Source organism: Mustela lutreola, chromosome 11 (assembly GCF_030435805.1).
Source record: "Mustela lutreola isolate mMusLut2 chromosome 11, mMusLut2.pri, whole genome shotgun sequence".
Lineage (NCBI taxonomy): Eukaryota > Metazoa > Chordata > Mammalia > Carnivora > Mustelidae > Mustela > Mustela lutreola.
This window is the reverse complement of record NC_081300.1, coordinates 16,788,499-16,814,022: the sequence shown is the minus strand read 5'-3', so window position 1 is coordinate 16,814,022 and position 25,524 is coordinate 16,788,499. Positions and strand designations below refer to the sequence as shown.

General features: G+C 47.8%; 1 protein-coding gene across 2 annotated transcripts in view; it reads right to left on the bottom strand.

The window, feature by feature from the left end:
• The window catches only part of ALPK2 (alpha kinase 2), a 115,658-nt gene that overhangs the window by 45,772 nt on the left and 44,362 nt on the right, over nucleotides 1-25,524 (bottom strand). For both annotated transcript variants that reach the window (XM_059139483.1, XM_059139484.1), the window contains exon 5: nucleotides 23,085-24,798. In XM_059139483.1, the coding sequence (XP_058995466.1) occupies nucleotides 23,085-24,798 (1,714 nt within the window). The remainder of the gene's footprint in view (nucleotides 1-23,084; nucleotides 24,799-25,524) is intronic.

The following is a 25,524-nucleotide window of genomic DNA, read 5'->3' as shown; positions in this document are numbered from 1 at the left end:
CTTAAAATGGGGCAGATACTGTGCTAAGTGCTTTACGTATGTTAATACAGGTAACATCTGTAAAATGTCATAGAAAAGCACACCTTTGGGACTTGGGGTCGTGCAAGGTTAAGGACAAGTACACCAGCTATCGCAACAGACGAGAAGACCTCCATCATATTCAGCTGCCAAGTACAATGAGTCAGAAAAGCAGCCTTCATCCTTGCCCTGGTATATATGGAGGTCGGCGAGGAGTTATGAAATCCTAAGGGAAACGGAGTTGGGAAGGGCCGTGATTTTTCTCGAATTCCTTTTCTGAAGAGTCTCTCGGTTTTCTGCAGTCTTGGGGACACGGTGATTGGATGAGAAGGTTAAAGGACCCCTGGCTCGGGTCCTGGATCTGCAGCGCCATGGAAAGTGGCTTTGGAGAAGTCACCGGCCCCTCGGAGGCCGTTTCTTCCACAGTAAAGTGAGAGGCTGGAGGGTATCTCTTGACTCGGACGTCCCTGGTATTCTATGTCACACTGCCTTGTAAACATCACAAACACTGAAATGGGGCTTAAACCTCACCCTCTCCTCGGAGCTGGATTTCCCTTGGGCTTGTCAAGCTTCCAGATCTAATCCTCTCCGTGAGCTAGGAGAGCTGTTAGAGCAGAAGACACAGCCTGCCGTCATACCTACGAACCTGATCCAGAAGAAGCCCGTGGGCACCCCAGAGAGGACCAGGGAGAAGACGGTGGGCTGGTCACCCTACGGCCTCGTGTCCTGATTCTTGTGCTGCCTCTAGAGTTGGGGCTTCTCCCTCCTGGGTGCAGTGAAGGGCCTGTGCTTCCAGTAGGCTGCGCTGCTCGGACATAGGGGCCGTCCAGCCCGCCCCACAGAGTTCTGGAGGCTCACATTCGCAGCCCAAGCTGATGAAAATCTTCACAGCCACAGAGCACAATGGTAGAGCCCCCAACTCTGCTAATGCTTTTTGGGGTTGAGAAAAGTTTTGGCTTCTTCTTCTTCCCCCAAATCTTGTTTTACCTACACGGTTCTGTGTATCATTGCAGGGGTTTCCAGACCCCCTTGAGCCCATCAGTCTCCTCCCCGGGGCCCACGGGAGCCTCGGACTGAATTCCTGCTATTGGCTGTAAGCGGGGGTGAGTTGTGTGGTGGGGGGTGGGGAGCAGGCAATGAACCCTTAGTCAGGTTTTAGGGGAGCATTTTCAAATCAGTCTCTCTCTTTACAGTTTTTACAATTTGTGAGCAAAATCAAAACCGACATAGTAGCAATTACTGTTACTGCCCTGAAAATAATACACTGTACAAAGCAAGTTCTTGTAAACCTTAGGAACAGGAAATACGTGTCATGGTTATGACACTCCTACCTTGTCTGTTTAGCCTGGCTTCGTGGGGCACAGCTGAGATGGCATTGGGCACACGGAAAATCTGAATATAAGTGTAAATATAGGCAGGTCACTTGTCTCGGATAGTCATTCCGAAAAATCAGGAGAAAATGTAAGCATGGGCTTGAAGTGTCCCTTCTCTGCCATCTATCTCTTGTAAGTAGCAGGAGAGAGCTGTGCCCAGGTTTGGCTTCTGGTTAGAAAATGTCTCCCCAGAGAGTTCAGTTCTAGAAGGGCACAGATACCCAGCAGGCAGCATGGTACCCGATTAGATTCAGAGACAGCTTTGCTCAGCAGAGGCAAAATTTCCTAGGTAGGCTTACTCAGCCTTGTGCGAGGCACACAGCAGATGTGTAGAAAAGAGGTCAAATCCATCCAGTCTGTTCTTGGGTCAGGGTGTCTTTGCCAACCCAGGAAGGTTTTGCATCTTCGGAGTATGGGTCTCTTCTCGTTCTCTGTTGAGATGTTGATCTGCTACTTGAAAAATTGCTGAGGGTCCTGTGCTTTGGTTAACATGTATTCTACTAAAATTAAATCTTCATCTCTAATAATTGGTTGCTTGGTTGGGCTCGGTCTTCTTTAGATCTAAACTGAAGCCATCAGTTCTTTTTTGAGTAGAGAGAGGGAGAAGCACCTCTTGTTTCTACCGTGAGCGACTGAGGTTCCAAACAAGACTGTCCAGAAGAATCAGAACACTTGTTCCAGTGGGCACAAGGCACTGAAGGTGGCCATGTCCAAGTGACTATGGACACAGCGTTGTACGGCTAGAATGTGCGGTTGAAGGGTTAAGTTGAAAACCCCTGCATGGTAAAGACGAAGGAAATCAAAGGCCAGGGGAAGAGCAAAGAGGAATGTGGTGATTAGACCGGAAATTCAGGGAACCACCAACGTCAACTCTCCCACTGTAGATGGGAGGAAACAGAATGATTCAGAAAGAAGTTTCAGGAAGCTGAAGTTGTTAGGGAAATGCTGGGAGACCCAAGGAAGAAAGACAAGGTCTGGATTCGGTGCAATGATTTGAGCCAGAAGAGCAGAAACTATTCTGAGCTGATATTTGTCCTGACAGTGGATTGAAAATTCATATATTTCTTCCCTGAAGCATGCGTACATGGAAGCCCTGGGTTTTTGTTGTTGTTGTTGTTTTTCTAGAACTTATCTTGTCTTCCTCTGGAGCTCTCCATCACACATAGGAAGCTGAGGACTGTGTAGGGAGTAACAGTTTTCTCTCTGCCTAGGCCTGGCTCTGATCCAATAACTTGAACATTGTTTTAGGAAATTCCCGGGTCCTTGGTTCTGCCTGGTTCTGCTCCTGCCCCTGTGGGAGCTGGTGTCAGAGTTTTCCACACTGGTATATGGGTGCTGGACTACTCTCCACGTCCCAAAATGGAAGCAGGGGAAAGATTTGTGCTCACGGTTTCCCTCAGCTGGTGCAGGCAGAATCCTGATACCAGGAGGTGTGAAGTCTGGGCAGACGTGTCTCTCTGGGCCCTGACTCTGTCAGCCTTTTGTCCCAGCATCTCCGAGGGCACCTTCCAAGGGCTGTGTCCACTTGTCCAAACCCTCACGCCCTCCCACTGTGTGTACAGATATAGGGCTCCCTAATCTGAGAAGAAAGGAATTTTGAAAACTCCTCTCTCAACAAAATCCAGCTAAAACTCACTGTCCCGCCTAAACAAAAGTAAGAACAGATGCCTTTTTCTTTCCAGCTGTTTGCTTTCCTCGGCACAACCTTTGACCATTTTCACCTCACCCTTGAGGCGACCCTTGTCTCCTGAGCTACTTTGGAAGTGGGTCCTAGAGGCAGAAATGGAAAAACAGAAATTTTTCTTTCAGACATATCCATGGACATACTCCTGGCGACCGCATCAGTTTCCTCGAGTTACGGAAACAAATGACCATCAAGTGGGTGACTTAGAACAACCCGCATTCCTCTGTCTCAGATCTGTAGGCCGGAAGCTTGAAATCAAGGTGTCCCCAGGGCCATGCTCTCTCTGAAAGCTCTAGGGAAGAATCCGCCTTCCAGTCTTTTGACCTCCTCTTTAACTACATCTGCAAAAGCCCCATTTCTAAAAAAGTCACATTCTGGTGTTCCAGGTGGACGGACATACATTGGAGAGGACAATTTTCAACCCACTACAGCAACCCACTCCTTTCCGGGCCTGTCCTGTTGGCCTGCCCTCCCCCACTGTCTCCAGCTGGCTCAGCTGTGATGTTTTGCCCCGTGATGGGTGGTGTGGACTTGAGGTTTAGAATGATGTTCTAGCCACAGGATTGCTCTAGGGAGGCTGGCTCTCTTCTGGAGGGCCCACTTGCTTCCATGGTAAGGGGTCTGTCAGGATGGTGGAATTCAGAACAACCAAGAGTCTATCCCTGGTTGCTGCCTGGCTTCTGGACCCCTGTAATCAGTGCCAGCCACTTCAGAATGTCCCTCCAGGGACCAGGCCAGGCCTGAGCTGGACCTTCTCCGAGCTGCTGATGGACAGGCAGTGACTAGGGAGTTCCTTGCATTTACTGTCAGAGCTGGGTCCGGAGCTAGGGAGGGAGGGTTCTCATGATGGTTATTTTCCCACCCAACACCATCAGTTTGATGGTAAATGTGAAAGCACTTGTTTTTAAGCCATCACTTAAAAAAAAAAAAAAAAAAAAAAAAAAAAAGCCCGAAATCTCAAGGCAATATCAAAATACCTGTGCTGACTCAGAAAGATAAATTTTTCAAGCATCAGCAGAAAGGGGGACTTACAGAATTTGTAATTTTACCACCCGCCCGCCCCCTTCCCCCTCCTCAGCTCTGCAAATGCGGTGGGGGCAGCAGATTGGAGGGGGTGGGGGGAAATGATTGTTCATGTTTGTCGTGCCTCTCGAATGAGATCTAACTCAGCGCCGTGTTTGTCCTGGGCACTCACAGATGAATCAGACCCAGAGTCTGCCTCCACACGGCTCTGCACAGTAGCGGCCCAGGTGAACGAACACACAGCTGTACTGTAGGAGTACAGAGGTAGGAATAAAACCTTATGGGGGAAATGAATTCTCCTTCAGGGAGAGGGGAAAGGACCAGCATATCAGGGAAAGACCCAGAATCCATTTATGAGCTGCCCGTGCCTTTATGTTTCTTAATTCTTTCATTCCTTTATTCCACACACACTTACAGAAAGCTCTCTGTGTGCCAGGCCTCATCACAGCTGCTGGAAAAGGGACATCAGCAGCCAAAGACTGGCTTCTTGGAATTTACTTTCCATGTAAGGAGGCAGAGAAGGTGGAGGGGATCAGCCAGGGTGCCCTCGGGAGAGCAGGTCAAGGAAACAGCATGAACCAGACAGCGGAGCAGGGAAGTCCCCCTCCCTGCGTCATCTGGAATGACTAGGATATGGGGTTCGTGGGAAGGGCGAGGTAGCCGGGAGACTTTGGCAAGAGCCTACTGCCCAGATATGGAGATCCATACGTGTCATCCAAAGCATTCGGATTTAGTCCTGTAGAGAGAGGGTCCACCAAGGTTTGGCTGGAGCCAGGAAGGTGTTCTCGATTTAAACAAGGGAATGATATTCCCAGGTTCAGGTTTGAGGAAGACTGCTGCAGTAGCATGCGGGGAGGGTCTTAGAAGAGGACGGGAAAGCTATGGCTAGAGCCTGAAGAACCTTCGTCAATTCACCAATGATGCCGAATGCCCAGTCTGGAGAAAGATATCTGATGCCCTTGCCCTGGGAACCGGTCTGATACTGACCCCCGAGTGGTATATGGCTCTGACGATGGAGGCCACAGGCTTAGTTTTTTTCAAAGTGTTCATCGCTCTATCACAGTAGGTCTCACACACACAGTACAACATTCACAAGGTACCTGGAGAACGGGCATGCATGACTGAAAAGTGCCCTTCCTACCCCCACTACCCACTCAGTCGCCTTCCCCAGAGGCATTCGCAGTTATCAGAATTTATTTTCATTCTAAAGACAGTTAAGGAGCTCGGACCTAACACGGAATCAGGAGGCTATGTAATGTGGTTAGGGCTGAGGGCCTGGAGTCAGCCAGACTCCGTTTAAAGCCAGGATGCACCCTACCACCCCCGCCCTCCCTGCCCCGACCCAGAGCCCGGACAGCCGCAGGATGTATCTTGCTGGGTTGCGAGGTAATTCAGTAAGCTAACCCACCGAAGTCCTAGCACAGTGCCTGGCACATATTTGAACTCCATCAGCACGAGCTAATATTAGCTATTGGGCAGTTGCGTGTGATGGCGGAGAGTGGAAGGGAAAGGCAGGACACATCGAGCACTTTCTGGGGAAAGCCTTGGTTGCTCCAAGTGCGGTCACTGGAAATCCCTTAGAACTTACTGGAAATGTAGGATCCCAGACCCCGCCCTAGACCTGGTGAATCAGAAGCTGCTTTCCAACAACTTCTCAGGTGACCTGCGTGCAGATGAGAACGTGAGAAGCACCATCCTATATGAGCCCCAAATCCTTGAGGGAGTGGGCCACAGATTCCCTGATTCTGGGCAGATGTTCCTGCTGAACCTTGACCTTCAGACATAAGTCCTTAGACATCTTACGATGAAAACTCACTTTCAAGGGGAAAGCAGTCGCTCCCCCGAGCCCGGCTCCAGCCTTCAATTGCACATCTGATTTCCCAAGCCCAGGAACCTGTGACCTCAAAGACAACTGGGAAGTGTCCCCTTTTGTCCTGAGTAACCTGATAGACAGCTCGGGGGCAGGGTGGCTTGTTGTTTTTAAAGTGATACAAGAGCCTGCCCAACAAGCAGCGAGGCTGCCAGGATGCCATCTGGGACACGAAGGCCCTGGCCATGGGGGGCTGCGTTGGAACTTGGTATTGAACGTAGAGGCTCCACGGGGTTAGGGCTCCAAGGCTGAAGGGGCTCACAGGGTGACAATCGCAGCTCTTTGCCACTTGGTCCAAACTGGTAGACCATAGCTAGATATATGGGATACAGGAAACAGCCCTTTCCTTTAAAAATGGAAGCACAGGGGCACCTGGGTGGCTCAGTCGACTCTTGATTTCAACTCAGGTCGTGATCTCAGGGTCGTGGGATTGAGACCCAAGTCAGGGGCTTTGTACTGAGTGTGGAGCTTGCTTAAGGTTCTCTCCCTCTCCTTCTGCCTCTTCCTGCTCGCTCTCTCTCCTCCCCCCTCCTTTTCTTAAAAACAAAATAGAACCACATACCATAATGGTGGGTGCACGTCACTATACATTTGTCCAAAGTCACAGAACGCACACCACCAAGAGTGAACGCTATCATAAACCGTGGACTCTGGGTGATAATGGTGTGTCAGTGGAGGTTCATCAGTCATAACCAATGTCTGATGGGGGATGTTGGTAATGGGGGAGGCTGTGCATATGCAGGGCAGGAAGCGTATGGGAACTGTCTATGGCTCCTGCTCGATTTTGCCAAAAACTGTTCTGAAAAAAAAAAAAAGTCTATTTTTCAAAATAAAAAGAAAATGATAATTCGTTACTGAATCAGCTGTAGGAGAGGAAAAAAAGAAACCAAGGTTGAGACTGGGGCAGTATGCTCTAAAAAAAAAAATCACAATTATAAAGGAAATAACTTAGAACTGAGATGTCCCATCCAGAAGATAGCCATTTGCCGCTAAGGAACACTTGAAATGTTCCCAGTGCAACTAAGGAACTAAACTTTTCATTTGAAATAATTTTAATTAAGTGACGTGTAAGTCCAAAAGCTGACATGTACGAGATCCATAGTAAAATTTGTAAGGCAGTTTTGGAACAATTTGGGTATATGAATCTATTCTTTCAATTGTTAATTTTGTGAAAGCTAAATACGGATCAAGTGTTTTCCAGTGAATAGTTAGCATCCAAACTGAGAGACAACACAAGTGTAAAATTTTGAAACCTTAATACCAGGGAAAAAAAGTAAAATATCTCATTCATTTTTATATGGATTATATACTGAAATAATATTTCAGTTATATTTCATTAATAAAAATTAAATTACTCAGTTAATAAAAAATTAAAGCTTACTCCACCTGTCTTATAACTTTAAAACGTAGCTTCCAAAAAAATTAAATTTACGTGTGTGGCTCACTCCTCTGTACTACGGGTAGAGATGCAAATGGTCCAGCTGCTTGGAAAACCAGAATGGTGGCTCCTCAAAAAGTTAGATGGAAAGTCATCTCGCAACTCCTCTCCTGGGCATTCGCCCAGGGGAACTGAAAACATATGCCCACACATAAACCTGGCACATGAATTTTCACAGCAGCATTATGCCTAATAACTACAAAGTGGAAACAGCCCAGATGTCCATCAGCTGAGGAATGGATGAAGAATGGATATACCACGTTTATCCATACCGTGTGATCTTATTCAGCCGTGAAAAGGAACGAAGTGTGGGTAGATGATCCAACATGGATGACCCTGGATAATCCTATTCTAAGCGAAAGAAGGCAGACACAGAAAAGTCAAATTCTGTATGATTCTGGTTCTATGAAATATCCAGAATAGGCAAATCTATAGAGACAGAAATTAATTCAGGTTTACCAAGTGCTTGGGGGGAGAAGAGAAGAGGAAATGACTGTTAATGGGTAGGGTTTCTTTTGAGGATGATGAGAACATTCTGGAATTCAAGAGTGGTGATGGTTGCTCAACTTGGGAACAGGCAAAAAATTATGTATGTGGCTTGGGTGACGTTTCTGTTGCACAGCCTGGATTTAGAGGGCCTCTGCTGTTCTCTCCTGTTGCTGGTGAGGGTACAGCCTTTAGCCAGAGCTAATGGACTTCGGGTCATTTTTGCCCCTTCCCCAGAGGATATTCGCCAAAGTCTAGAGGTATTTGTCGTTGGCAGCTGGGGTGGGGGTGAGAAGTAGCCAGAGGGGTGAGGTGGGGTAAGCCGGTCAGAGACACTCGTACATACCCTACGATGGGCAGGACTGTTGCCCGTGACAAAGAACTATCGGGGCTCCACATGCACTGGCATCTGGTTGGAGGAGCCAAGCCCTGGAGGCTGCTCAGGGGTTCCTGGCCTCCTACACAGCCCTGAGGTCAGAAGGTGCACAGGGGCGTGGCCTTCTCTGGAGCCCAGCCCCCTCACCGGTGTGCTCAGCTCCTCTGCACACCTGAGTCAGTGCACCTGGAGATGTCCCAGGCAGGGTCCAGACAGCACCCAGGAATTCCCGAGTAAATTAGCTGTGGAGTCCGTGGCTCTGTCCTTCCTCTCAGAGGCTTCCTGAGTTCCCAAATGTTATACTTACTTTATTTACTTATTTTTGAAGATTTTACTTATGTACTTGAGAGAGAGTGAGAGAAAGTTAGAGAGCACAGAGGGAAAGGGAGAAGCAGGTTCCCCGCTAAGCAAGGAGCCCGACACAGGACTCGATCCCAGGACCCTGGGATCATGACCTGAGCCAAGGGCAGATGCTTAACCAACTGAGCCACCCAGGCACCCTGGTTTTTTGTTGTTGTTGTTTTTTGTTTTTTTTTGTTTGTTTTGTTTTGTTTTTTGCCTCCCATCATTGAGGCTGCCCTGTTATAGTTATTTTAAATTAAGCCAAATTCCGGGGCAAAGATGGCCATTTTTCTTGTTTTCTCTTGCACATCAGATTTTCTAAGCCAAAGACAACTGGAATTAGCAAAGTCTATGTCATGAATGGGTCCCTTCTCTGATGTCTGAAGCAAAAAACCTGAAGAAAGATATCCCCAGACTTACTTTCAGGTACTCTGTTTTTAAATTACCCTTTCTGGGGCACCTGGGTGGCTCAGTGGGCTAAAGCCTCTGCCTTCAGCTCAGGTCATGATCTCAGGGTCCTGGGATGGAGCCCCACATCGGGCTCTCTGCTCAGGGGGGAGCCTGCTTCCTCCTCTCTCTCTCTGCCTGCCTCTCTGTCTACTTGTGATCTTTGTCTGTCAAATAAACAAATAAAAATCTTTTTTAAAAAATTACCCTTTCTGTCCGTAGTAGTTTCTCAGCAAATTTATGACCTTACAGTTCTGCAGTCAGAAGTCCAACATGGATCTCACCGGGCTAACATCACGGTATCAGCAAAGCTGCATTCCTTCTAGAGGCTCCAGAAGAGAGCTCCTTGCCTTTTCAGGCTTTTGGAGGCTGCCTGCCATCCCAGACTCCTGGCCTCTTCCTCCAGGTTCAAAGCCAGCAGCGTGGGGACTTCAGATCTTTCTCAGACTTTGACCCTCTTCTCTCCCTCCCACTCAGAAGGGCCCTTGTGGTTACATCTGGGTCACTGGACCACCCAGGGTAATCGAAACCTTTAACTTCCGGCTGCGAGGTGCCTTTCACCGCGTAAGGTAATATAGTCACAAGTTCTAGGAACTGGGGACAGGGGCATAGATCTCTATCTTTAGATGCATTGTTCAGCCTCCTACAGTGTCTCACAGGTCTGGACCACCTGCTGGGGTGCCCCCCCAGCCAGCATCTGTCACCCTCATTCCATAAGATGGAACCAGGCATGTTTGCTTTTCCAGAACGGTGGAGTTTCCTGGTTTAGATAGTTAAGTGCTGACTCTCCGTATCTTCATTCCTATTGACACATGCCCTCAAAATAGTCTAGGAGAGATTTACAGACTACTCATTAGGGGCTAAAAAGTGCCCCCTGCCCCAGTTCATATGTTGAAGTCCTAACCCCTGCACCTCAGAATGACGTGATGTGTGTAGATAGAGCCTTGAAAGAGGTAATTAAGGTAAAATGAGGTCATTCAGGGGGGCCTGAAATGACTGATGTCCTTACAAGAAAGGAGGTTAGGACATAGACAGACACCAGACACATGCAGTGAGAAGGTGGCCATCCTTAACCCACAGAAAGAGGCCCAAGAAGACACCTACTGGGCCAACTACCTCCTTGGCTTTGGACATCCAGCCTCCAGAACTGGGAGAAAGCAAATTTTCCATTATTTCATCCAGCCAGTCTATGGTATTTTATTACGGTAACCCTAGTAAACTAAAACGCTACTTTTCCAGTCATACCATTGTGTGGTTTGAAATGAATTATAACAATTCAAATCTTTTCCTATGACTCTGGTTTACAAAGTCCCGGAAGGTCTTGTCCCGTGTGCTGAGTTGAAATCCCCTCTCACAGACGGGCCTGTCCGATCACATGTCAGAGTTCAACTCAGCATGTATTGGGCATCTCTGACTCTCAGGCCCTGTGTGTGTTCCAGAAGGCTCGCCCCTGGCCCGTGAGGAATCATGGATCAGTTTTACTGTCTATCTAATCCGGTGTCATTTGCAGTAAAGGCCATATAAGTCAGAGAAACGAAGAGCCATAGGGCTTGGGCGAAGGGAGAGCATTAGGGCAGGACGGTGAGGCGGGGCATTAGGATTCTGGAAGTGTTATGAAATGAGTGACGTTGAACACTGGGCCTTAAGGAATCAACCAGATGCCTCCACAGTCAAGCCTTTAAAGGGAGCTCCCTCGGTGTTCTAGGGATGCAAGACGCAACCTTTAATGGGAGACTTTAGGGAGTGGTCTTCATTGGAATCCCCTCCAAAAAGCTGACCTTGATTCAACAGCAGGGATGTAGGGAGCCTATCAGGAGGTGACCTCAGGGAGCACAGGAGAGGAGGAGTGTGAGTCAGGGACGGGAGGCACCTGCATGGGACCGAACAGGTGGCGGGTGTGGACACAGGAACCAGACCCTACGGGGCACCGGTCCAAAACTGTGTGGCCCCTGCCTTAGAATCATCCTATGGGGAAGTGAGGTCTCCTCCTTCCAGCTACCTTGTCCTGTGTGGCCAGAAAACCTTCCGGGCCTTGAAGAAAGACCTTGGGCAGGGGGAGCTAGAAACGGTCTTCACCCGCACTTGCAGGGCAATGTAAGTGACGGAGGAGCCTTGGGGCACAGTGCCGCGGGGACAATTCGATAACTTCATACACCCCCCGGATGCTGGGGTCCCTCAGTTGGGGTTCTCTGCCATCTGTCAGAATGCGCTGGCCCCATAACCCTCAGCCTCCCTTTGTGCCGCGCTGATCGGATTTCCTTAGTGAGTGTGAATTCCAGTTTTGTCCCTTAAAATAGATGTACCGCGGGCATGTTAATTAACCTCTTTGAGCTGTGTAGGCCAGCTCACATCTTTATTACAGGGATTACTACCCAACGCAGGGCATTAGCATAGTCCTGGGAACATGTGAACCCTCTATGAATGGTTACTATTTTTACGGAAGACAACACTTGTTCCTCCCTCCAGCCGGTGCAGACTGTGACAGGGACGGAACTTGAGATGATGATCGGAAAGTGCCCGCCCACCACAGCTTCTTCGTCACGCTTTCTAATGACACACCTGCCTGCAATGACTGCCTCATTGCTTGGGTTTTGGTAAATAAAAATTCCGTTTCAGAAAAATGCCTTACTAAAGCGTCCTGTAAATGTCACGCAATGAACAGAACACCACCCAAACCATCATTTATAAGAACGTCCAACCTCCCTGTGAATAGCCTCTGATTTAAATTAGGTACAAATGAAAGCTCTTGGGGACTCCGGGCTTGCTTTGTAGTAATTTACTACATTAGTGCCCCGAACGGCTCCCCCATTACCTGGGGCTCTGAACTCTGAGGGTGGCCGGACGTCTCAGTCTGCTTGGGCTGTTCTAACAACATGCCACAGACGGGGCGGCTCAAGCAACAGAGAGGGGTTTCTCCTAGTTCTGGAGAGCAGCGTGGTGAGGACTCCTTCTCTGGCTGGCCCAAGTCTGCCTTCTCGCTGTGTCCTCGCACGGCACAGAGGGAGCGAACGGAGGGAGAGGGAAGAAATACCTACAAATACACACACACACAGAAGGAGAGGGGGGGGGGAGTGAGGGAGAGAAACATTATATATACACAGAGGGAGACAGAGAAAGGAGGAAAAGAGAGAGAGAAGGAGGGAGAGTCAGGGAGACAGGAGGAGGGGGGAGGGGGGGAGGGAGAGGGAAAGAGACGCTTCTGCACACATACCAAGTGGGGGGAGGGCAGGAGGGAGAGCGAGCCAGCTCTGGGCTCTCTTCCTCTGCCCATAAGGACCCGAACCCCCATCATGGAGGCTTCACCCTCATGAGCTCATCTAAAGGCCCCACTTCTAAATACCAACACTGTGGGAGCTGGGCTTTCCTACATGAATGGGGGGGAGGGTTCGCAAGCAGCCGGGACACCTTGCTTACCATTACAGAGTAGCTTTCCTCCCGGAGAAACCTGACCTCTCACATAATACAGTCTCACCATATATGGTTACAGGAAAATGGTAAGAAAGGCGATTTTATCCCTATTTATCGGTTCTATTTTTAACAATGTTAACTCATTTTCAGGCCCCTTGGATGCTCCTGGGGCCTCTACTCAGCATCTAACTTTCAGCCTCGAAGAGAACTAATTTTCATTGATCAAAGAGGAAGGTTGTCTTGCTAGATTTGGGGCAGCTTCTTAAGGGATTGGGGAAAGTTGTAGTATTAAGTAGGTTGTTTTTCAAGAAAAATGGAATGGAGCTTATTTATACTATAAAGTAGCTGGGAGAAGAGAAGAGAGGCCATTTCTTTTTCTTTTTATTTATTTTTCAGAAATAGAGCAAGTGAGCACACAGGGAGTGGGGAGGAGCCAAGGGAGAGAGAACCTCAGGCAGACACCCCGTTGAGCACAGAGCCTGACACGGGGCGCGATCTCAGGACCTCAAGATCATGACCTGAGACAAAATCAGGAGTCAGAGACCTAGCCAACCACACCACTCAGGAGCCCCCGAGGCTATTTCCTTTTAAAAGCCACAGGTCCTTGAGTGATTTTGAGACGGACTCATTTATGCTAGAATTGGAGCAAGGTGTAAAGGCATTGAACAGGAGAGCCCAGGGCTTTCCATAGGACTGCAGGGGAAGAGCTGGAACTTTCTGTCACGACACCAAGTTTTTCAAGGGAAGAGAGTACATATATGTAGTTTTTGTCATTTGTTGACAAGCATTTTCTTATCGCCTTAAATGCTTTCAAAGCATGATTTGTAATGGTTGCGTGGTGTTCCAAAGGATTTTGTACCACAACATTTAAGCATCCCTTTCCCCATTAAAGATCTAGATTGTCCCCAAAGGTTCATGATTACAAGTCACGCTGCAATGAACATTCTCATGCTAGGTCTTAACTGCTCTGATCACTGCATACGGTGAGTTACTGGGCCAAAGTCTGCATCTTAAAGGTATGAAGTGAATATTGCCGATCTGCCTCCCAGAATGATGATACCAATTCGCACTTCCACCGGCAGTGAAGAAGAAAGCCTCTTTCCTCACAGTCTTATCAGCTGGAGATAGTATCACTTTAAAAGCAATCACTAAAAACGGAGGGTGTGAAGGAAGTCAGCTGATAAGTACATTGTTTTTTAATGAATTGACTGTGATTCCTTTGCCTGTTTTGGATTAAACTGTCTACACATCACCAGTACCTACTTCTCTAAGTTTTCATTTGTTTTTACATTCTGTTTATAAGGTTTTTCATATGCAGAATTTACCAATTTTCCTCCTTATGCTTAGAAAGGATTTCCTCACCTTAAGGTCCACATTTTCTTCCCCTTCTACTTGGTATTTATTTTGGCAGCTGATGTGGAATTAGGGATTCACAGGACTTTACCGCCTTGGAAACTTGGAGACCCTCATGTTCAAACGTCTTCAGTTTAAGTAAAAACGGAGGGAAAAAGCCCAAAGAAGGGGTGAAATGAACTCAGGGACACGAAACTGGTTAATGGCAGAACCAGAACCAAAATCACAGATTCCTAGACCTCCATTTATTCGCCTTTTTAAAAATAGTAGTTTTCAATAATACAAGTAAGAAATGAGTGTCGTTTCCTTAAGAACTCTAACGTTCCTCATCACCTATCTCAACGCCAATTTCCTGTGTCGCTCCCGGAGTAGCCACGGTTGTCATTTTGGTGTGGCTCCTTCTACACTTCACAAAGATATTTCATGTACTCCCACGTGTAGGTACAAATGACGTGTATGGTTATGGGGTGATTCGGGGAGGGGGCTACATGGTACCATGTTGTGTGAATCCTTTTGTAATATACTTTTCTTGCTCTACATCATGGTATATGTCTCCTTGGGCCCGTGAAACTGCAGGATGATGGGTAATAGCCTCTTTGAGTTTTAAAAGATATCACCAAATTACACGCTCGCTGACAGAGTACCCATTTCTCCAAAGTCTCAACACCTTGATATTATCTCCCATCCTGTAAATTTTTTGCCTACCTGATAGGTGAGAGATATTACATGTTTAAAATGTATATTTTCCTAATTCTCATGAAGTTGAACATCTCACATGTTTAGTGACCATTTGTATATCTCTTCTATGGGCTTCGTACTTACTTTTACTTTTGCTTAAAATTCAATTGTTAGGGAAATGTTTTCTTATCTGCTTTTTATATAATTTGGGAAATTAATCTTCATCGGTTACAGCTGTCCTACATATTTCTTCCAGTATGTCACTTTCACTTAACTTGTTTGTGACATTTTTTTTTGTTATATAGAAATTAACTTGATGTAACCAAAATGATCAATGTTTTCTTCCTTTTTTGTCCTTTGTGTCCCAAGAAGGTCTTATGGCTTTCCAGTTCATAAAAACAGTTCTCAATATTTTTTTCAATGATTTTGGGTTTTTAAAAAATATATATTTAACTCAAAGATCCATCTCGAATTTATTTGGGGTCCACTGCAAGGCTTATCTTCTTGTCTCCACGTAGATGGCTAATTGTGTCAGCATTGAAGACGTTTCTTTCCTAAAATTGAGGTGCTATTTCCATCATAAACCAAATTCCAATATATTCGTGGATCTGATTCTATACTCTCTACTTGGTTTGATTTACCTATTGATCTAGTGGGGGCTGCACCCACCCTTTTCTGCCACAGCTTTATCATTTCTATTGATAGACGGATGGTTAGTCCTACAGTTTTTTCCTATCCCATTATCAAGTTCATTTTCCCTCATAGCCAACAAACACCAACAAGGCATGTCTCGGGCACTCAGCTCCCATCCAAGTCCGTGGAGAGAGACTGGCTTCAAGCAACACCCACCCAAGCAGCCGCGGACCCTCCTCTCTCCGCCTCCACTGCTGCCGCCCAAATTCCTGTCCCTGAACTACTCCTTAAAATAAAGCTCAGCTGGAGACAGCACACCTGTTTTGGATTAGTTACAATAAATCAGGATCCGTATTCATTTCAGTTGCGGGGCAGGTGCGGAACAGGCGGCACTCCGCCCAAGCCAACTAGAAAGCAGAGAAACATCCCAATCGTTAGGGGTTTCCCCCCTCTTAGGGCAAAGGGGTTATACTTGACAAGCCTGAAACTTCCTGTTGCTTCCAAAATCCCTGATTCCTTTCGGGAATGCCCCCGAAAGGGGCATTAGAAAGGGGTAGTAGAACCTCGAGATCTCGGTCTAATGAAGACCAAGGTTGGAATTTTACTGCCACGAGAACCACCCCCAGCGTTGGTTCGGAGCGCCCAGTAGGATTTAGAGATCTGAAATCACCGCACAGGTGACTCTGGTGCCAGTAATCCAGGCCCTCTCAGTGGGGACGCACTGCCCTGAGCCCCGAGCAGAAGCAGACCGTGGGCCCCAGGCGCCTCTGGGCCATACACAGGATCTGTGACGCGACCCCCCTCTGTGATGGGTGAGTAGACGTGGGTGTGACCAAGTGCTGCCTTGGTTCCCACGTGATCCCAACACCCCCCACCCCCACCCCCAGGCGCCTGAATCTAGTAGAGAATCTCCAGCAGGAAGGGGAAGAGCCTCCAGCTCAGCTTTTGCACTGGCAGCAGAGACGCTCTCTAGGCGTCTTTGAATACAATTAAAAATGAGGCCTGTGGGGCGCCTGGGTGGCTCAGTGGGTTAAAGCCTCTGCCTTCGGCTCAGGTCACGATCCCAGAGCCCTGGGATTGAGCCCGACATCCAGCTCTCTGCTCAGCAGGGAGTCTGCTTCCCTTCCTCTCTGCCTGCCTCTCTGCCTACTGGTGATCTCCATCAAATAAATAGATAAAATCTTAAAAAAAAAAAAAAAAAAAAGAGGCCTGTCCCGCACTTCTGTCTCCTGAGACAAGCACTCTAGGCTGGCAGGCAGCCAGGTGGGGGGGTGTGTCCTGAGGCCAGGTGGCACTCACCCCCCAGCCACGCAGACACAGAGATCCTTTTCTGTCCCCGCAACCCTCAGCACCCTCCCACCTGCCTAACCTGAGGGCTGCCAGCATCTCCACCCAGTTCTCTTGTGCGTCTCTAATATCTGCCCTGGCGACCACCGGCCCACCTGGGCTGCCTCCCTGCACTGTCTGAGGGAACTTCCCATGCACAGTTTTTTGCTTCTGTCTCTGGTTTTCTGACGACCCGTTTAGGAAGCAACCTGCAGGCAATGTTGTTTTCCCCCAGAAGCCCTGATCGTGGAGAGGGTGTGATTCTCACAGAATACGAGGTATTGCAGGAATGCACACACAACCCGAGAGCAGCAGATCTTTGGGGTGGAGAACACCCATTGCCTGTTTGGAAAGTAGTCCAGAGTAACCCGGGGCCAGACTCCTCAGCTGACACTGGAGAGAAGTCAGGGGCAAGGGGCGCCCGAATCCCTGAGACGGTGCTTTCATGGGCTATACAACCGTCAGCTCCCTGCGGCCTCACTCTGCGGGGCTTCAACCCTGAGCCTCCCAAGACGACCCTCCTATTCCCCTAAGGACTGCAGGTCTGCAAGCTTGAGCCCTAGTACCCTAGGACCACTGACCTCAGGACTTCCGGGGGTGGAGCCTAGGCATCTGTACATTTAGAGAGTAACAGGGATGGTTCTAAAGCACAGCTAAGATTCTCAGATTTGTAGGTACTGTTGGGTCTATGGGCAAAGCAGCAAGACTGATACAAAGCAAAGGTCAAGCAAAGATTTATTTTGCGCCAAGCATCGAGAGTCAAACTGACCAGCCAGGGCTGTCTCTTGCAAAGAGGCAACCCCTCCCTGCCTCCAAGACTAACTTTTATAGAGCAAAGGCCATTGGTTGGGCCTGGCTCCACACAGGTGGCCAATGAGATTGTAACACACAGAGAAAGCTGCACAGTCATGCTAGGTCACACACGGGTGGCCAATTGAATTACAGTTCACCCCATAGTAGCTATTTGAACTAGCCTATCACCTTGGTCAGAATTGGAGCCCAAAAGGCACCCAAAAGTCAGGGCCCACACTCCTTGCTAGCTAGGGAGACAGTATGTGCGCCCCACTGATTGGATGTCTTCACCAGCTGGACTCATTCCTGCATTCGGGCTGTTATCTCTACCTGACCTAACCCGCCCTTGTATTTAGGCTTTGTTACCTGGGACTGGTTTCTGGGACTTGTTTTTAAGTAAGTTCCCTGAAGCGGGGGGTGGTCAGGATGGAGCTGCTCTAGCTAAATAGGCCCTTACAGGTACAGAGAACCATCCCAGAGCTTTTAAAACCCCCACCATCCAAGCCACGCTTGGACCAAAGGGCATCCGAATCTCCCAGGGCCGGATTCAGGAACCAGACTATGTTAAGGTCCCCGCCACCACCAGACCTCTGCTTTAGGATTTGTTTTTTGTTTTTTGTTCTTGTTTTTTTTGTAAATTGTTTAGGGCCTATTTACTTATTTTTTAAGATTTTATTCATCTCTTCGTCAGAGAGAGCACGGCAGGGGGAGGGAGAAGCAGGCTCTCTGCTGAGCAAGACTCGACCCCAGGGTCTTGGGATCATGACCTGAGCCAAAGGCAGAGGCTTAAGGTAGCCACCCAGGCATCCCTGCTTGGGTCTTTTCTAATCTGAGAATGATCTCCTGTCTGTAGACAAGAGCGTTCGGAACTTCAGTATGTATAGGAATCTCCCAGGAATCAAGTTAAAATGCACATTTTGCAAGGCTGGGGCTGGGTTGGAGGGTATGTACTTGGACAAGCCGGTCTGCAGACCACGTTGGGAGTAGCAAGGCTGTAGGACTTTCCGCGGATTATTTAACAATCCTTGAGTACAATTACTTCGGGAACTAGCCCTCCGGTGATCCTGCTGGTGCGGAGCAGTAATGGCGTTTGGCAGAAGTGGCACAGTAGGCTTCGTGATTAAAAACAAAACAAATATTTGCGTTACTTGCCCATCTGCGGTGGTGTTGACAAGAGGCCTGACTGCCGCGTGCTAAGAGATGAGCGACTATAAACTTCGGCCCTTCCTATCATCAGCAGAGAGCTGGCTTATCAGCTTTCTGGAGGCCCTTTGAAACAGTTGTTATGCGGGGGATACATTTTATTATGCAGATGAATTCAAACCTCAGGTTGCTCTGTCCCAGAGATGGAAACTACATTACAAGGAGGTTTAGACTATCTGCTTGATATTTTCCTATGTAAAAAATACATATCTATATCTACACACACACACACACACACACACACACATACACACACCGACCTACTATGAGTCCTGCCTGTCACTGGATGGCCATGCCCATTCCAAGCTGCCATAAATTGTTTTACGGAACCACCTGCCTCGCTACCAGTCTGAACTCCGATGAGCATGAAGTTTCACACCGCATTTACCACACAAGCCCACACAAATGATAGATTTTGAGAGATCTTCATGCACACACACACACACACAAGCAAAACTGGGAAGTCTGCATAAGATCACTGGATGGTATCCATATCAATATCTTGGTTGTGATTTTGTGCTATAGTGTTACAAAATGTTACCGTCCGAGAAACCTGGGCTAAGTGTATGAGAGTTCCCTGTGTTGTTTCTGACACTGTGTGTGCAAGTACAATGATCTCAATACAAGTTTCAATTAAAAAAGGTATAAAACCACTCACAGTCGGCCCTCGATATGCCTTTAATATGGGGGGGGGCATGGACATACGTATTAAGAAAGTAAACCATAGGAGGCCTGGCTGGCTCGGTCACTGGAGCGTGCGACTCTTGATCCTGGGTTTGTGAGTTTGAGCCCCGTGCTCCGTAGAGAGATGAAAGGTAAGTAATAAGCAAAATAAAAATGGTGGCTCATTAAATGCTAACTGCATAAGAGGTACTGTGATAAACATTTTAGTAAGACTTTAATCCTCACAACACTCTGTGAGGCATTATTATTATTATCATCATTATTATTATTATTTCTGTTTTTAGACAAGGAAACTGGGCCTCGGAGAGCTTAAGTAGTTTTTCCCAGAGTCACAGAATGAGAAAGTAGAAAGGCAGGACCCAAACTCAGGTCCAGAGCCCGCTCCCCTACCTTATACCTTATTTGCACAAGAATGCTGTGTTTTGGAGGAAAGAGAAACCCTCAGAAGGAAGGAGGACTGTGCTGCGGGGGCGGGGGTGCCGGGCCACTTGAAGTACCTGGCAGGACCTTGGCCTTGAAAGATGAGAGGAGCTGAGCTGGCAACAAGCCAAGCGAGGGCATTCCAGGCAAGAAGACAGGAGAAACACCACACGCCTGAGAGAATGCTTCATCCTTCAGATAAAAAAACCAGTGTGTTTGTCTGCTTTGCCACTCCGAGGTAGATGAAAACAACATGGCAGAGGGTCTTGAATGCTAGGGGGATGTGGAAAGGTCTTCCTGGGTCTCGCCAGCGATCTGGGAAAGCTAACAAGGCACTGACGAGGCCAAGGTTATATGTGAACCGCCAGCATGCACAAGGGACCCCAAGTGCAAGGTGTTTACAGTTTAGTACAAAGTAATCCATTGCCAGGCCCAAAGAGCAATGGGAAGCAGTTTAGTAATGGGAAAATTGGTATGTAAAGGGAGCCAAAGAAAATATTTATGACATCAAAGGCCATAAAGTGGTTGAGACCAGTGATCATTACAGAATTAATGGAATTAAATCTCGTCCCATATGGCTACTTATTCTTTCCATTCTTGAGTGCCTACTATGTGGCCAGCATGATTCCAAGGACTTGGGACTTCTCCGTGAAAGAAATACAGTGACCAAAACCCCCTGCCGTCAAGGAGCTCACTCACCTTCTGTGCTTAGTGCTGACTCCTGATCAGGAAGATTCTTAACTCTCAAGCCCGAAGATTGTACTTTCATACTGTACACTTGAGATCCCACGACCCCACAGAGAAATGCAAATCTCTCTGGGGTGCATCTGGGCATCATGGAGAAGGGCAGACACAGTGCTTCTGGTTTAAGAGTGAGGATGATCTTACCCCCGTGTGGCTAGAAGGAAACCTAAGCCGGGCAGGTCGTCAGGTCTTTGCCTCTGAGTTGGATCGTAAGACAAGAGCCAAACCAAGGTGAGGGATTGGCGGTGTGATCCTTGAAGATGATTCAAGTTAGCCCGGGATACCCTCTCTGTTTTCCACTCCCAAACTGGGATTAACTTTGGAATCTTCCATAAATGGAGAGAAACTGGGGGCTTTCCAATCCCAGCCTGGGTAAATACTCTTTCCACACAAATCAGCACAAGATGGCCTTACCTTGTAAAAGCAGTAGGGAAGGACAGGAAGTAAAGACTCCCGGAGACCTCTGTGTGGGCAGGGGGCTTTCTACAATATTTGGTTCTTTCCTTGTTCTTAAAATGCAGACTGAGGTATGGACTTTTCCTCAGAATGCTAAAAGCAATATACAGACGGAGACAAACCACTAAAAGATAAGCTGACGGTCACTGTTTCTACAAAAGGGCACCTAAAGGTAAGTGCATCAGCCAAGAGTCAAGAGTGGGGAGATCCATCAGTATTACCCCCAACCAACGATTTTTAACCATTTCGAATTTTAAGTTCCCAAAGTCTCAGGTGTCTGAGAATAAATACTTAAAATGTCTTTTAGACTTATCAAAAAATCCACCAATTTTTTTTTTTCCAGCAGTATTTTTTAAATGTCTGATTTAGCTCCCAGGGACCTTCTCATGGTTTTGTGTCATATTTATAATGGTATTTAGCCCTTTGTTGTAAATCTGGCTTCTATCTTGTATGGATGTATGGGACTGGGGCATCTCCCACAGTTTCTGCATGGATAAAAGAATCTGCTCTCACTGTGCCCCTGGCCCTGGGGAAGAATTTTTCTACTTTTGTTATGCGAAGGGGGCTGGTGGTAAAAAATGCCACAGATACAGAGCTCCCATCTCTAACTTCCGGCTGCACAGAACTGCCCCTGAATCCACAGCTTCCATTCACATTTCTGGTCGCCCTTGAGTGCGAGGCTGGCTCTGTTACTGAGCACAGCATAGTCAGGGACAGTCTTACCACCTGCAGAATGCGAACTCTCTGAAGAGTCACCTTTATGGGTCTCAGGTACTTGCTGGAGTCGTGCCACAAAACACAAAACCCACCCCAGACCCAGAGCCTCCCCCCGTGGTGGATCTAACACTAACATTGTCACCAGCCGCCTCCTCTCCAAGTGTTGCTTTACCCGTTCACCCCCGTCACCTTTCATCATGAAGATAATCTGCCCAATGAAATGCTCAGTGTGGAGAAACAATGCTAACAAGGTACTTAGTTGAACCAGGAAGAGCATTTTATGAATAGAAAAGAAAATGCTATGTCTACTGACATGTCTACTGACACTGCAACTTCATTTTGTATTAATCTTTGGCCAAACCATCTCCATAAACTTATCCTGGGCATCCCCATCTGTGGGCCTTGGCATGTGATCACCCCCGTGGTAGGTGTTAAACAACCAAATAGCATAAAGCTGGTTCTCCTGCAAAAAAATAAAGTATAAGTGTGATTTGTAAGTGGCAAGTTTGGCCGGGTGGAGCAGACAATCTGGTCAGGAAAAAGCTACCTCAGATCTGGAGAGTTTTAGTTTGGTTATCTCAGGTCTGGGTCTTTAGAAACCGATGTATTACATGTTTACTTTTTCATAGCTAGAGTTCAGTTAACTATGAATGGGTTTGGCAATATTTAATGTTTTTTAGAGTCTGTCTCATCTGCAAAAACAGTACTAGGTTCCATTATGAATTTGGGGGTAGGGAGAACACAGGTGGTAAAAACAATTGAGTAACTTTTCTTAGGTGGTTAGTTACAAAAACAAAATCGTGGCCATGCAGCACAACATCAGTCCAAAGCCCACTTGGGCCCCTTTGAAATTAAAGAAATTCACATATGAGACACAATATCTTTTGTGCCTTATTCCCATTAATTTAATTCCATCTCTTTCAAATATACCCCCCAATCAGTAATAGGGTGAAACAGTATTATAGTATTCCCTGGCAGTATTTTCTTAGCCTCTCTAATACTTTGTGATCTAAGAAAATCAAAACAAACATTCGTTCAAAAATCTACTTTGATTTTGGGGCACAGAAAACTGACTCCACTTTCCCCAGCTCTGCGAAACAGATTCCACACACCAATCAGACACACCAAAATCTTTCATTTTACTATAAATTCTGATTAAAACCAACGCTTATCGTTTTCAAAGCGCTCCTGAAAAATGACTAAAGAGAATTGTTTTTTCTTTTAAACTCTTCACCCAAAACATTTGCTTGAAAAACGTTCTGAATAGGGACATTGCCTGGTAAAACACATGCAGTCGACAAAATATCAAATTTCTCTTTCCAGCTGTCCAGAATCCCATTAGTGCCTCTTACTCCTATCTGTCTTTTGCTATAATTAGGATGGCTTAGGGTTTATCTGGGCCTTTTTTCAAAACCAGATTTCCTTCCCAGCAGCAGCAGCTGTCATTCACAAGTACCCTCATTGTACTGGGAGACTTCTTTTGATTTGCACTGTGGCCCAGTGATCATGACTACGAAGGGAAAGGGGAAACACACACACACACACACACACACACACACACACACACACACAAATACCTTTCATCTAGTAATTTTTAAAAAGAGGAGTCTTACCCGAGGATGAGCACTCCAGTCTGGAACTCCACCTGTTTCAATCAGGTTCTGGACGGGCATCCCTTCTCCCGAGAAGCCTCTTTGGGGGAGTAAGCCCAGGGGAGTTTGCGGGGTTTTTCCTTCTCGCTCTGCTTGGACCGGACTAGCACATTGTCCTGCAGGGAGCTGGGAATTCCAGTCAGCTTCTGCTCTGGCCCAAGAACCGTCTCTTTTATCACTCTGGGTTCGTGGGTGCTTAACAGGTTCTTTGGGATAGAAGAGATTAAAGGTGCTTTCTGTTGTATTCGATTTCAGGTTGGGGCTCAGTTTCTTGGGTTTTCCTCTCATGCTGGGCCGCCTCAGCCTGGCAGGTTTCTCTGAGCCCCTCTTGGTTAACGAACCCTCATCCCCTACTCTTCCCTCGGCTGCGATCTCCAACCACTGGCTCGCCCCTGGCTTTTCTAACTCACCAGACAAGCGCTGCATTGCCGTCTCGATCACTGCTTTATCTGTGTTTAGCAGATTGTCACTGGTGAATTCCTCTCCTGCCTGATGGCTGTCTCTGGTTTCTCTTCGAATTCCTGGATAATCATTTTCAGCGGCCTCGGAAGCAGCGGGTGGTTTATATCTCCCCGGGTCTGTCACCGCAGACGTCGCGTCCCAGTGAGGTCCCAAAGTCAGAATCATCCCCGTTTGCAGGGATGAGGGACTGTGGGTGGAGGCTTGGCCGCTCCTCACCCCCACTTCTTGGGGGTGTGAGTGATAACCGCAGAGGCCAGTGGTGGCCTCCATAGGCCCGATGTCATCTGACACCCGAGGCCCACAACCCATTTCACCGAGGAGATGCTCACACCCACCCAGGCAAGACGCACTGAATTCCATCTCTTCGTCATCGCTTTCTAATAAAAAAACATGCTCAGTCCCCTGCAGGTTCCTTTGCCAAACTGCATTAGAGTAATCCGTCATAACGTCGGAACATTCCAGATACTCTAGGTCATCATCTGAAAACTCCTCGGTGCAGGTTAGGGTTATCTCTGGGCAAAGTTCATAGTCACTGTCAGAGTCTTCGCTGGACACCTGTGGGCTGACTTGCTGCTTGATCGAGGCCCTGTCACCTGGGCAGACGGATGCAGTCCCCTCCGACAGCGGCAGGCTGAAGCTGATGTATTTCTGTCCTGTGGGGTCTGCTTGGCCAGAGTCCGAGACTCCCTCCTGAGGGCCATCACTGTGTAAGGCATTTGTTAGCCTCGATCCTTGGGAATGGACTGTCCTGTGGCAATATACATTGTGGTTGGCGGGAATACGACTTAAATTAGAAAAAAGCAGCCCGTCTGCAACTTCCTCGGCGTCACCCAGATCACGAGCCTCTTCGGTTGGCCTCGTTCCTTTAACATCCAAGGGATTTTCCGAGCTGGAGGCACGAGGGTCACTACTGGCCTGCAGTGAGCAGGAACAGCTGAATTTGGAGGAGGGGGAATCAGCTGACATGGCAGTACCTGTGGAGACATTTTCCTCCCCCTCACGAGGATGGTCTTTCTCATCGAGCTGATCTGTTTTCTCCTGCGCACATGCCTCTGTTGCATGTCTCCATCCTGTGCCCCCACCATCTTTTGGGTCAGGAGAGAGCTGTGGGTTCTCTGCTGAGCACTTGACTTCAACAGAAGCAGAGCAGCAAATCATTCCAGAAGAATTTTTAGCCGAGATTTGGTAAACAGCAGCGTCATCTGGGCTACAGCTGGGATGAAGAGAATACACAGGTAAGTTTGCCGCATTTGGATGGATATGCCAACCTTTCTCATGTCACAGCACCCAGAAAACCCCCATGATTTTGCTGCCCCCTCAAGGGGATCTGTGGTCTCCCCGCAAAGGGGCTTGTGAGCTCCCCGCAAACCAGCTTCTGAGTTCCAGCTGCGCTCACGCTGAGAATCCAGGAAGTTCCGCACTTTCCCATAGAACTTTCCACATGCTTGCCCCAACTTGAAAAATGCTGAGAATTATTCAGATGAATGGGGAAGCATCTGATATTCTAGTTTTCTTCTTCTCTCCTCGTATTTTAAGTCTTTTCTATGCTGGGGGTTTGAAAAAAATATTATCTGGAGCGAGACCTTGTATACAAACAGCTGAAGAATTCGACCTCATGCAGTGGAACGGCATAAGCCATCGCTCTTCTTAAGCCTGTGCTGAGAAGGCAAGGTTCCTGCCAGGAAGCTATAAAGGTATCAGGCTGGGATTATGTGTATGAAGAATGGTGCCATTTCTCTACATTTTACATGACTGTGAAGTCCAAACCCCACCCCACAAGTCCCTCTGGCTGGAAACTCGTGTCCACATGCCATCCTGACTTACCTGGACCAAGTCAGACATTCGGCTTGGGCCCAGCAGGGAAGAAACTGGATCCTAGATCATGCTGAGCCTGCTCTCCCTGCTCCAGGAGAGACGGTGCTCCCGTGGCCCCTCCCTT